Genomic DNA, 14858 nt, shown 5'->3' on the forward strand with positions numbered 1-14858 from the left:
CCATGGGGTCAGCATATGACCAGATTTAATGACCACCAATCATTGAGGACCCAATATGTCTGTCGTGCTTGGAGGAGGCGGATAGCACTGAGCACTTTCTCTGTGAGTGTACTGACTTTGCTTGAGCACGGCTATGAGTTTTGGGTTCCGATGTCGGATTTGCCAAAGAAATTCTCACAGGACTAACTATCTCTATCTCTGTCTCTATTCTTTCCTACGTCCTTCTCTGATACTTTTCTCCTTCCCTCCTTGACTATCTACCCTCTTTCCAGAGCTCTAAATACAATGAGCTTTTTAGCCTGAGCATTTTACGAGCCACCAAATCTCCTGGTGCTTCTTGGCTCGACCTTTTCAAATTTCAATTTCAACATACATATGTATGTACAAATGTGTATGCTTATAGAGGGTGGTTAAGTTTCAAGGGCCGATGTTGATTTTGAATAAAATACAATTTTTTTAAGAAATTATTGTCATTTCTCTTTATTATGATAATATTGGTATGGTTCAATTACGTATGGAACAAAATATCGGCCAAATGGCCGGCGCGGCCTCTGTGGCACACCTCCATCCCATGGTCCAAATTTTCGATGACGCTGAGGAATAACTAAGGCTCTATGCCGTTAGCTCTTTTAGCTCCTTTAGCTCTTGAATTGTTGCTGGCTTACCGACGTACACCTTTTCTTTAAAATAACCCCAAAGAAAAAAGTCCAACGGTGTCGTTTACGTTTAGGTGTGGTTCACATTCAACATCGACCCTTGAAATTTAACTACCCTTTATATATGTGTTTAGATTCTGCGCAGTATTTCCAGAAGTGAATTTTATCTTCAGAAGAAAGATTTTTTTCATCAATAATCAGAAAGATCTCAAAACGAAGATATCAAAACAAAATCAAAATTCCATAAAAAATCGTCTCAGTGAAGATATCTGAACAGCACTTGAATATTTTTTTTAATGGGTGTGATGTCAACTATTCGCAGTGTCAAATGCGAAAGTAAGACCGATAGATATCCACGTGAATATGTAATTATTTGATATGAACTTTCTAAAGAGTATCTCATAGTAGACGATTTGCAACTTAAAATGGAAAAATTCTGAGGAGGTTATTTGTTAAAACATTGCCCCATTTTTCAATAGTAAAACATCCAACGTGGAAATTCTGATTGGTAGGCATTGGACCAAATATATTTTTTAACACTTCTGGACAACTAATTTTAATCATTTTGAACCACTGTCACTGTACTGTGTATTGCAATGCAGGCGAATTATCTTTGTAACCCATAAAAAATTAATTTGTTTCTCCTTTTTTAACGTTGCAGATTATACTGGAAACGCTTGCGCTTACAGAAATGCTGAAACGTCAATCAACCACACAAAGCTAGTTTATTGCATAGGCTGTAGACAAATGAGTATTTTCAGCATTGGCACTGTGATTAGTTACAGCATAGCTTTTTGCATTTTCGATTAATTACTTTGCGCTTTTTTGCACGACGGTTGATGTTTCCTTGCTCATTTAAGCGAATTTCCGGGAATCCCATCAATTTTCTTGGTTTGAGCCAAGCTATCTGGCAACACCAAAAATGCCTTATTTAATGAAATTAACTATTACTATTTTGCCTTCACTGTTACTACTAAACTATAGAGCAGGGATTGAATCATCATATCCGTGAACGTATCAGCAATCGCGGAAAAAAAGACATACGAATTCAAATGGATCGCAATGACTTTTCAGTTCACAATGGTTTTTAAGTTCTACTGTGTTGTAGATTGTATTTTTGATTGACAATAAATGTAGAATTGTCAAAATAATTTAAAAATCACTTGAATTAAGCAAAACCTAGCATTAGTATAGTGAAGTTTATGAAAAAATAATTAGGCATTTCCAGACGGTTCTACCCAGATTTATATCCGGCGAAGAACTGTCACTCCAGCAGCATTTCTCAAAAATATATAGTGAATGTTTTATATTTTTACAACAACAACAAAGAATAATGTGACAGCTGAGGGATCGTTGTAATCCATTGGCATTGTCGCACACAGACTAAGCATTTTATAAATTTATTTTAGTTTTAATTTATTAATAAATCATTAAGTACCACCTTAAAATCCGTCCTTAATGTCAAGCTCACCTTCACGCGGTTCCTCCTGTTTAAAATAAATGGGTCACTGACGACCGACCTTAAAACCTTGTATAGAGGAAATGCAATAGTATTGCGACCCAGGCAACTGGACTCGTGTCTAGAGGCTTTCTAAATATGCAAAAATCATAAAAATCGGTTGTCAAACAAGAGCCTAAGGAGAGTATATTCTGAAGGATTTCAGTTTAAAGTATTCAGATCCCAAAGTGGCGCCTCCGATACTACTTGTTAACTTCTGCACTCACTCGCATTCAATTTTGTGAACCGATGGCAGTCCGTAGAATGCGTATATTCAAACATTCCACTAATAATTTCAGCACGACTTTTTCTTCCTGGCATTTCGGATGCTCCCACGAAAACCTTATCTGCTTGCCTCAGCTGAGCCCATCGCTGTCTCTGGAGATATCAAGCTGGACGGGTTCCAGTGCCGCTTCAAGTGCGGCTGTTTCAATCGAGAGCTCCTCACTAAGCGTCAGCATCTTTTCTTCATGTGGTCCACCACAAGTTTTGTTGATCGCAAGCTTTTTTCTTCCGATATTTTTGATCAGGGTAAGCCAAATAAAGGCTTATCAATCAATAATGGTTTATTGTTTATTACAACAGTTACAAGCTTCCTTCCACATTTTCGCATCTTGAACTGCATACAAGTTCGTAAAATGCGTACTTTCAACGACACGGTTATAGATGCGATAATTCTGAATTTTAAGAAATAAGATGCTATTACGTTTGTCATAATCCGGAAAATGCAATTTTCAATAACGAGTTGTATGTTCACAAATGTGACTATTCAAGCCCAGTATTTAGGTCTGCGTATGTTTGTAGGGTAACATACCAAACCTAGTCCAGAGCTTTCCTCCCAGAGCTGCAGACTTATGGTCTGATTCGGGTGATATTCAGGTTGTAACAGCAATGAACCAATAAGTGGCGTCAAGAGGGGAATAAGACAATATCAAAAAGTTTGTAATTTTCATAGCATTCTTTGTATACTCTTACATGTACATCCTTTGCTACATGTTTGGCCGAGTTTCTTCTCCAATTTGTTTGTCCGTCTTGATATTGTACCACAAATAAAGGGACCTACAGTTTTATGACCCCTCTGAACGGCAAATGGTTTGAGGAATTTTTTCATAGCAGAAATTCACTCGGAGTTTTGGCATTGCCTGTCAAAGGTGGCCGTTCACAGAAAATGCTTTTTCCATTACATTTCGCTTGTGACATCAAGTTTGTTTTTTGTGAAATGTTGCAAAGAAAAAGAGCAAAGTGAAAAGGGTAAAATATTTAATTAAAATTGGTTGAGAATTAAAAGAAAGTGTTTTTAAAATATGGTTTTCATGATAGAAAGTGGCTTACAATCGTGATTTTTCAATGCAGAAAATCTAAATGGAATTAAATGTAAACAAAGTGCAAAATTTCAAAAGCGCCAAGTCATCAACTTTACCTCAAATTCGATTACAAATACACGTGGCTGATTACGTGATCCTTAGCAATTGATTCATGAGGTTCGTATCCAACTACCGGGTCAACAAAAGTTATTATTATTATTAGACGTTGTTGCTTCCTATTTAACACAAACATGCGTTCCTGCACAACTGCAATTAAGCGCACGAATTTCACAAATCTAAATTGAACTGCATACTAGGCGACAATTTTGAAAAGCGAAACACAGAACACCAGAACACCATGTCGGGTGTTTGGTCGAACTCGCCCCCCAATTCGTGTCGTGTGTTTTGATTTTCCTACACAAATGGAGGGACCTACAGTTTCGGTCGCCTTCCAACAGCAGATGATTTTTATGAGGAATTTTTTATGGTAGAAATAGACTCGGAGGTTTATCATTGCCTTCCGAGTAGCGACCGCTTTTAAGAAACACCTTTTTGTATCATTCAGTGTTTATGCCCGCAGTGGGATTCATACCATAGAAAGCGAAAGTGAAAATTCTTCTGATTCAAACATTTTTTTATGAAGACAACAAAGTTCACGCTGTTTGTGAATAGATGCCGCCAGCAGTGAGTGATAGGTGATTCTAACATAACCTAAACGTCATAAACCAAGCTTAGACATATGGTAAACAAACTGCTTCGACACATTAGTGATTTTGTTTTGGTACCTATCATATACTTTTGATTTTGTGAAATTGTCTGATTTTGTGCCGAATAATCGTCATTTGCGGGAAGTGTTGATTTTCCTCTTTAATTCGAAATAACGGCAGCTGAAGCGCATCGAGAGCTACAAAAAGTATATGGAGATGCTGCTTTAAGTGAAAGAACGTGCCGAGATTGGTTCCGTCGCTTCAAAGACGATGATTTTAATGTTGACGACCGTCCACGTGAAGGAAGACCAAAAACCTTCGAAGACGCTGAATTGGAGGCATTACTCAATGAGGATCCGTGTCAAACGCAAGAAGAGCTTGCTTCGGTATTAGGAGTTATCGCCAATCCAATTGCAAGCGATTGCATGCTTTGGGAATGATTCAGAAACACGGGACTTGGGTTACTTATGAGTTAAAACCAAGGGATGTTCAACAAGGTTTTCTCGCCTGTGAACAACTGCTCCAGCGTCAAAAAAGGAAGGGTTTTCTTCATCGCATCGTGACAGGTGATGAAAAATGGATTCATTACAGCAATTCAAAGAAAAGAAAGTCATGGGGAGTGCTCGGTCATGCTTCTACGTCGTCGCCTCGGCCGAATATTCACGCTGCGAAGGGTATGCTATGTATTTGGTGGGACCAAGTTGGTGTTATTTATTATGAACTGTTAAAACCAAGCGAAACCATCACTGGGGACATTATCGACATTATTAATTAATGCTGGGTGATGTACTGAAATGGGAATTCCTACTCCACCCACCATATTCTCCAGATATGGCGCCGTCCGATTATAACCTTTGCCGGCCAATGGCACATGGTCTAGCTGAACAGCGGTTCCATTCATATGAAGACATCAAAAAATGGCTTGATCCGTGGATAACCTCAAAAGATGAACAGTTTTACTGCGACAGTATACGAGATCTAGCAAAAAGATGGGAAAAAGTAATAGCCAGCGATGGGCAAAACTTTCAATGATTCACTTGTAACCATTTTTTCAGAATAAAGTTATATTTCAAAAAAACAGCGAAAACTTAGTTGCGCACCTAATTAATTTGCTACTCACATAAAATACGTAGCGAAAAAGTGAATTGTCAACGGATATGAGAAAAATTAATGATCGAAAAGAAATCAGTTTGCCACATGGTACAAAAACGAAGGTCACTTAATGACATTAGTAGCCATGTTAGCCATTTAATTTTTGCTGGTCTTCATCGAACTTTAACTACTAGACTGAAAATTTTAATTAAATTTTTTTTCAACTTGTTTGAGATAGCCTAAGAAAACTAAAAAAAATCGAATTATTTAGCTTCAAATATCCCAGTATCCGTCAAAAAATTTGAAGTTAAGGGGGGAAACCGGTTTAGGAGGCCAAAATTTTGGTGTTTTTCGAGAATTTTTTGAGCAAAGAAGGAATAATCAGAAATTGTTTAAGTTTAGAGGATATTTTATTTATATTTTTAGGTACACTTTTAAATTTTTTTGAAGCTATTTCCGCGGGAGATAGTGGCGTTAGAGCGTACTGTCCATGGAAGATCGCCATTTGGTGGGAATTCCTGAAGTTGCAATTTTTTTCTGAAATCAACAGCAATTTTTTTTTTATTAACAACATATTTCCTAAGAATATTAACCTAATTGTGGTAAAAAAAATATTGAGAATTGCATGCTTTTGAGGTGCTTGAACACAAAGTAGTTTTCTTATTTTTTCACCTATTTTGCTTAAAAAACCATATTTTAAATAATAATATAATCCCAGAATTAGGTTCATATAGATTAGAATTGAATACAGAAAAAATCCCGAAAAATTTTAGAACGATTGGTCGATAACTTTTTAAGCTAGAACTCCCACCAGTTAAAAAAAAGTAGCTTCGAGAAAAACGTCCTTCTAACTAACGCGCGCTATGGTGCGGAACCGACAGGCAGTCACTTAATTGTCATAGAATCGGGAATAATGCAAATTTTGCTTTAAAATTTTTACCACATATTCTTAAGTAGTTATACTAACGATTTATGCAATAAAAAAATCAATTTTTTGATCGATCTAAACCGGTTTCCCCCCTTAAACTATATTTTGTTATCATTGTGGAATACCCCGCCTAAATTTTCACCTCTATATAAAAATTGCCTTTAAAAATTTGAGGAAATATGTAAAGCAACATTGCTTCCTTCATTAGAAAGGTGAGAGCTCAGCTGCTAAAACTAGACCGAGGCGAGTCCTACTTACACAACCTTTTATAATTGAATCATAAATAAAAATACGTAAAAAACCCATAAGCTGAGAAAATACTACAGAATTAATTGACTTATCTTCTGCTCAAATATGAACGAGACGTTATCAATAAAACGGTCTGCGGATGACATATGGCAAAAAGAAATTTTTTGTTTTTTGGTAGGACTGTTATAAGCTTACATGACAAATTTCAGCGTGATATATCACATAGTTTGTTTTCTGTGCTACTGTAAACAAGTCAAGCTCATCTCGTTCATATTTGAGTAGAAGGTACATACTTTTTCTAGATAAGAACGCTAACTGACATACATACATATTTTCACTGAAACAATAGTATGTGTATTCATAAATAACTAGCCAGAGATAGCAGCACTGTCACTTCTAGTAGCGAATTGAGTAAAAAGAGCTTGAGTGTAATTTTTCTACACAAAACTAATTTCGATTCGTTATCTGGACCTCAAAATGCAAGACGGGTTCACTTAATCCAACTCCAAAGCGTTCTTTTTATTTTAGTTATGGGAAAGCTTCTTTCCCAACAGGTCTGAAATGATTACGAAAGCAGCAAATAACCCTACTTATATTTTCGTCCTCTGTAATATCACACCTAATTTTTAGTTGTAGTGCCACTTCGATTACTAGCAACAAATTTTCACATGTAACGGAAAATATTTAAGGAATTTTATAACTCATGCGTAGTTTGAGGTATATAAAAAAAATTAGTTTAAGTAATATAAAAAAATTATAAAATTATAATTTTAGAATATGAAGTATCCAAAGTATAGAAAGATTTATAGTTTAAGCTCTCTCTCTTCTATTCGATTAATTTCCAGATTTTGGCTACATAAAAATTCGAAACCTACGGTAATGTACTACATCCTACATCTTCGCTTACAATACAACCTAATATCACAATGCTTCGTCAAAATATATCGAACCACCTTCGCCCATTTTTAATGCTTCTGGGCGGATTCGTAATAGGATTTTGTTTCTCACAACAGCTCCGCAGCTCAAATTGTGTATTTCGTTTGGGTTTGCCCAACGCCAGTTATCTAGATCGAGTTGAGGAATACGATGATCATGTAGAGCTGCTGCAAAATGAAGAAATTCTCCAGACACGGATTTCTAATACAGATGAAAACAGCCTAGCCGCGCAACTATACAATGAGACTCGAGTACTCTGTTGGGTGCTAACCAGTCCAATCAACCACGCAAAGAAGGCGATACATGTGAAGAAAACATGGGGTAAGCGCTGCAATCGATTGCTCTTTATGAGTACGGAGACAGACGATGAACTGGAAAGTATAAAATTACCTGTAAAGGAAGGGCGTGGTAATTTGTGGAACAAAACAAGGGAGGCGATGAAGTATATTTATGACAATCACTTTGATGATGCTGATTGGTTTCTGAAGGCAGATGATGATACGTGAGCATTACTTTTTGTTTTCTATCTAATTACATAACAAATTCCTAGTGTTTGCTTTTAATGTGATGATGGTAGTGGCGTTCTTGTCTCAATATATCGACCTGTTTGCGCGGAATGATCATATATTAAATTGTTTGCGAAATTGACTTTTCAATGCAACTTAACTCTACTAGAATAAAAAAAAATTTGGCAAAATGGCGCGGTTTTGATCTTAACACTCTAAAAATCGGGTACTTTTTCAGTTTTTTAATAAAAAACAAAATAATTGAAATAATAATATGATTCTATAGCCATCGATGTTGTGAACAACATATTAAAATATCAGACCATTTGGTTGAATAGTTTCTATTTTTGACAACACCAGGCCGAAAAAAGCCGTTTTGAGATAAATGAGTTTAAAGTTTGAGGTACGGGAGCGTGCGTGAGCGTGCGGACCGCTCTCTACCTAGGTAATGGGCTATAGAAGCTGTAATATTGGGAATTTCCGCATGAAAATTTCACAGTATATTCTTAAGATACTATACTTTCGAAATATCGAAGAAACAAAAAATCATTTTTTTGAAATTCCTAGGCCCTCTTAATATAACGGTTCCCCTTAAATAAGTTAATATAACGGTTAGTTAAACAGTTTTAAATGTTATTTCATGTACGAAACTTAACGAGAGAGAAAAATTTTCGTATATGTTAAAAAATTGGTTTTTCGGAAAGTTTAAAATTTTCCACAGAAATAAATCTTAGTCAATAATTGGTATTGATGTTGCTAACCTGGGCTTGAAAAAATAAAAACACTTCCCTATAAAGTTTTGTATTTGTAGCATACGGTAATTTCGCGCAAAGCGATCAGATATGTTTAAGTCAACTTAAGCACTTTTCCAACTTAAGCACATATTTAATATATTATATAAGGCGACTTGGATTCACCACTTCTCTGCTACCTCTACGCTCTGCTCACTGGAGGCAAAATTTGCATGTTGCAAGCTAAAGTTATCTAACAAGATTCGCCGTTAGCGAGTTGATGGAAAAAATAATCAGATGGCGCCTATTGTGGTGATGTTACTTTGCTCTCAGCGAATTTGACAAAGAGTTACGTCGTTTTAGCACTATTATGGCCAGACTACCATTTTCGTAATTTGATTTAACATTTTTCTTTTGTTATTTAGTCTCGGAATTTTAGTTCTTTCTTCATGACATTTTTCTAGCCTGTTCTAATTAAAAGTAATGTTTATAATTTTGTAAAATATATTTTTTAAAAATTAGTTCAATAATTCACTCAGTTTTATTTAGCTTTCCTTTTTTAATATCGCACGTCGCATTGCCCGCGTTTGCGGTTATTATTGATGTTCTTCTCCTTTCAGCAGTCAAATCTTTCGCTCGCTACTGCAGTGTTGCCTAGCTTAGGATATAAAAACGCACTAAAATGCCCATTTAAAGAAAACAAAATACCAAGTTTTTATTGAACTATATACTTAAAGAACTTTTTATGCGTGATAAATTGTCTTTAAAACGTGCGTTTTTTTAAATAAATGTGTTATGGTTATGTACAATTTAATTTATGAGTTTGTTAAGAGAAACTCTTGTGTTAAGAGAACGACTTTTTTGCTATATTTCAGGTTAACTTTTTTGCTATATTTCAGGTAACAAATTAAGGTACTTATTTTGTTAAAAAGTCGTTATGGTTTTTTCAGTATTTTCTGGTATTTTGTTGCTTTTTTTTACTGTTACTGTGAGTACACCTCTTGATGCCCTATGTCCCGCTAAGGATTCAGGACCAGAAGAAACGATTGCACCACTATGGTTTTGATTCGCATTCAGTAAATTCAAACGCTTTTTAAAATGTGTAAAAAGGATTTCAATCTTAAGAAGAGTTGAGAGAAGAACATTTAATATTCTTGCATTGACTTAAAAGGAGCAAAACAATAAATTTGCACCTTCAAAATACCAAACTTTATAGGAATCAACAAATTTGCATTAGCGCTAAAATCTTCTCAGAGTGATTTTTTTTAAACTTCCTTTGTTTAATAATACAGTTTTTTAACTTACAGTTTCGGTAGCTTTAAGTTAAAAAAAAGAAACAAACACCAAACTTAAAAATTTTCGCATTTTGGGTATAAAAATTCACTAAATACAGTGTATCCCTAAAGTAAGTATGCAGCGATGATTTCACCATGGTACAAAAGAAATAAAACTCAAAAGTAACACTACGAAAACAAAATACAATTTTATTTATTTTTCAAAGTCTTATATACATATTTACAACAAAAAATAATATAAAAGTAATTCTTGTTTTAGCCAGATCGGCTTAATATGAAAAAAGTCTTAAAATCACATCACAAAAATAAGTATGCATTCAATCAAAAACCGAATCCAAGAAAAATTTTTTAAATTATAATAAACTGTTAATATTTCGTTGGATAACCTTTACTCTTTTTGACAGCTTTTAACCGCGATGACATAGAGTTTACCAGATTCTGAGTCGCAGAAGTTGGAATCTTTCCCCATTCCTCCATAAGTGCTTTCTTTAGGTCATATTTGCCATTTATTTTATGTTTCCTTATTTGTCTGTCAAGATGTTCCCACAAATGTTCAATGACATTAAAATCTGGCGATTGAGGTGGGGTTTTTAATTGCTTTGGTGTGTTATACAGCAGCCATTCTCTCACAACTAGAGCAGTATGCTTGGGGTCATTGTCCTGTTGGAAGACAAATGATCGCTCAAGCCCCAATTTTAATGCACTTTGCTTCAAATTATCCTTCAAAATGTTGAGATAAACAGTTTTGTCCATTATCCCTTCAATCACAACCAGATTTCCTACACCAGAAGCCGCCATACAACCCCACACCATTATTGAATCGCCACCATGTTTAACTGTGCCGGTCATGTTTTGAGGATCGAGCTCTGAATTTACTTTTCTCCATAGTTTTTCTTGTCCGTCGGAACCAAAAATATTAAATTTACTCTCGTCAGAGAAAATAACGGTATTCCAAAAGTTTTGGTCTTTGGTTTCGTGCAGTTTTACAAATTCAAGTCTTTTCTTTCTGTTAGTACTATTTACAAACGGCTTTTTACGGATGTTCCGACCATGGAAACCAGCAGTATACAAAGCACGACGAATGGTTTGGGGGTTAGAAGTCTTGCCAGTTTCTTTTTCCATTTCAGCCTGTATTTTAGGGGCACTCGTTTTGGGGTTTTTCTGTACTTTTCGTACAATTATCCTGCGTTCCTGCTCCGTGAAAATCTTCGGGCGGCCAGTTCTTGGTTGGTTCTTGGTATTACCTTCTCTTTTAAATTTTTCAATAATTTTTTGTACCGTGGCGTTGCTTTTATTAACATCTTTTGCAATTTGGCGTTGGCTTTTATTATCTTTGTACAATTTTATTATTAAATCCTTCATATCTTGTGAAAGTTCTTTGCCTCGAGGAGCCAAACTTTAAAAATAATTCGCGCTTACACAACGAAACAAATTTGATGGTTTTTGTCGCAAATAAATCACATAAAGACTTACGAAATGCACAAATTTGCGAACTGCATACATATGTATGTACTTTTGTTATATGATTTTTACCGTTTCCTACGTAATGACGCCAGACAAGATAACGGAACAATATGTCGGCATCGTGTCTTTTATATTCTGGTTAGGGATTCTGCATAGCAATTACATACATACATTTGATAAAAATATGTCGAATTATTTTGGGAATAAATTCACATATTCGGCTGTTAATCATGGTGCATACTTACTTTAGTGATACACTGTATATTGTGAAGAGCAAATGGTTGGCGACACTGCACAACTTGGCAAAAGTGACGTAACGCACTCTCTGATGGGCGCAATCTTGTTTCTATCATTCTTGGTCATACCTCATAAAAATAGTACAACTCACTATTTTCAATGCTGCCAACTCTCTTTCAAAAGAGTTTCATTATAATTATTTTAATACAGAGCAAATTTCTTTGCTTCAACTTTGCAAATTCTTTTTTGGTTTTGCCCGTCATATTCACGTTCCTTGCAATTGATAGTTTTTAGTTTACAGTCATCAACAACATTGAGAGGAACGCGAACACAAAGAGTCTTGACAGAGTGCGAGCATCACAAGTACCGAGTTGAAGCAATAAATATTTCCCTGTGTGAGCGTCGTCTTGGTAATACCCATTAAGCGCGTCCAAACAAATGTAATTTTTACGAGTAGTAGCTCTCACTCAGTGCTACCAATACAGGTTTATTTACTATATACCAGTGCCTCATCCATTTCTCATTCGCTAACGCATGGCGTATCGAAGGCGCCTATAGTTAGTTATGTTACCTCTCATTTACTTATTATTAACTCTACTAACATTCTGTATAACACTCACTCTCTCTCAGAGAGGACATAGATTTTATATTGCTGATACCTTTTTTACATACTCACACCTGTTAGTCTTATGATATTTCATTCATGCTTTCTTCTGTTAATTTTGCTATCGTTTCTAACTTAACATAGATACACTTACCTTTCACGGTTTGCTTTTTTGGTTTTAAATGGACGAAAATTGTACCTCAAATTTTTTTGTTGATTATAATAAAGTATGAAATTTGATGAATTTTCAGCCCAAAAAAAAAGAAATTCTTAGAGCGCTTTTTGTAAAAAGTGAAAAAAACGAAAGATAATGGAATAGTATAAAATAAGGAAGTAATTAACATGAAATAAAGTAAAAATGTGTTATTGTAGATATTTTTATTATGAATTTTTACATGAACATAAAATATATTTGATATTTTATTATTTTTTTACGAACTTTTGATCATAACCAATTCAAATATGATGACAATTGTATTCACAAACAGCACGTTGCAAATGCTTAGAATAATTTGGATGACTTTTTAATACCTTATAATTGTTCCCACTTGCACTAAAGTCATGATGCAAAGATTCTACAGCTTGTTCACTGTAAAACCCTAATCCGCATTTGTTTTTCAAACAAAATTGTGACACATGATGAAACAAAGCGTGAATTTTTGGAGTTACTGAAGTACCAAGATCCAAGAAGCGTTTCTGCAATTCGTCGATATCATTTTGATACGTGTCCTTTAATACTGAAGAAAAGCAACTGTCAACAACTTTCTTTAAATTTTCAAAAGCTTTTACAAATTTAAGGCACTCCAAATTACATATAGCTCTTAGTTTATCGACACTATCCAAAAGTTTTTTGCATTGATTACCTTCAAAGGCAGGAGAACCGTAAGTTAGCGACCTTTCAACGTGACAATTTTTGGCCCACAATAAACTTACTTCTTCAAATTTTATCATCATGTCATTGAATATAGTGTTTACTGCTCCAATCATCAAATGCAACTCGGGAGGCGGAATAATGTCTAAAATTTCTTTTCGTGAATCAAGCGATGAAAAAACTGGAAGATTAACACAATTTTTGTAATTTTTGGCTTTTTTATAGTTTTTACCTTCGTGAATCCAGCATTCATAATTTCTTACACAGTTTCCAATACTTCTAGAGTTACCACAAAGATTTAATTTACCACTCTGAGCGTCGCACCATGTGCATGGATGTGTACTAGTATGAGTCATTAATCCAGTGATGATGTTTGCTAATTTAAGATCAGTTGCAACGGTGCCGAGAAGATCATTTATGACCAAATGAGTTTAACATTTGTAAAATTCTCTTGAACGTTAGGTGCAGCACATAGAAGTAAAACTTTTTTGACACCAGAAGATTTAAATTTTTTCGTAGAATTTTGAATTTTCATTGTTTTTGATTCTTCTTTAATCTGTAATGAGACACATATTTTTAAGAATCCACCTCCTCCATCGATGCCACATACGAAATTTATGAAACCTTTTGTATCTTTACAAATTATAACTCGCTCTGGTTCCTGAGTTACATTTTTAGCCTTCTCACGTATAAATGGAAAATCGCGTTCTTCAAAGAATGAATCTAGTTTGTGATTCTTTTCGACAATTTTGTTTCTCAAATGTGGTTCAATAATTCGATTACTGTTTGATCCTTTACGAACTGCTTTTGCTATCTTATAGATCGTATTATTGCTGCAATTTAAATCACTCTGTAATTTATATAGCTCAACATTAGAAATTTTTGAATTTTTTGTCATTTTTGGCTTAACATCCAAAATTAACGGCTTACCGCGAGTTTGTGACAATACAACCAGATTTTTATCTTCCGTCTTCTTTTTAGTGCTGGTATTTTTCTCATTTATAACACTCTTCAACAATGAACTAATTAACTGTTCTTTTTCTGTTACATTACAATTATTTTCAATTTTCTCTTTGACATTAGCGATTAAAATACTAGGAGTACACTTATGTCCTGATCGTAAATAACCTAGGCAGTTTTCACATTTTTTGTTATTATTTGTCGATTTTATTGTTTTTAGAGTATTATTTTTGTGAAAATTTGCGACAATTGTTGGCATTCTCACTAATTCACATAAACGACATTCGCATTTTTTTATGACAGAATTTGGAGTATTTCTTTGCAGCGGCATAAATTCACAGTAATCAGGTAACTTCAATTTATATTTTTCTTCGTCACAGTTATTGTTAGATGAACGATACACTTTCAATTTGCAACTAGCACACACGACAGCTGGTAATCTCTCATCATTTGTATTGTAACCACTCAACAAATTTAACATTTTTGTTTTTAGCACTCCTTTAACTTCAATAAGTACTTGAGCCTTTTTCAAACAAATTAAACATAATCTATAACGATTTTGTTCGTGAGTTCCAGCCTTCTTATACGATAACCGCGCCATTATAAAATAAAGAATGTCAACTTTTTTAACAAACGAAGAATATTGCAAAACTTAAAGGACATGTATTTTTCACCATAGCAAAAAACAAAATAAAATTTTACTGCTTAAAAGAATAAAATATCTTATGCAAGGAAGGTTCACTCAACAACATTAAAGATACCGACCGTTTGTCAACAGCGCATTGCATTGTTTTGCTTCCACGCGCATCACAATCATATG

The 14858-nt window shown here is 34.7% G+C and overlaps 1 protein-coding gene across 8 annotated transcripts in view; it reads left to right on the forward strand.

The window, feature by feature from the left end:
• Window positions 1–14858, forward strand: part of LOC129248570 (glycoprotein-N-acetylgalactosamine 3-beta-galactosyltransferase 1-like) — a 33692-nt gene that overhangs the window by 17015 nt on the left and 1819 nt on the right. For 6 of the 8 annotated variants that reach the window (XM_054888170.1, XM_054888169.1, XM_054888175.1 and 3 more), the window contains one exon: window positions 7280–7872. In XM_054888170.1, the coding sequence (XP_054744145.1) occupies window positions 7361–7872 (512 nt within the window). In that variant the 5' untranslated portion in view covers window positions 7280–7360. Of the gene's footprint in view, window positions 1–3616; window positions 3636–7085; window positions 7105–7279; window positions 7873–14858 lie in introns of those variants that run through there. The other 2 variants (XM_054888177.1, XM_054888176.1) reach the window with 2 other exon arrangements.

The sequence above is a fragment of the Anastrepha obliqua genome, chromosome 5, assembly GCF_027943255.1.
Source record: "Anastrepha obliqua isolate idAnaObli1 chromosome 5, idAnaObli1_1.0, whole genome shotgun sequence".
Classification (NCBI taxonomy): domain Eukaryota; kingdom Metazoa; phylum Arthropoda; class Insecta; order Diptera; family Tephritidae; genus Anastrepha; species Anastrepha obliqua.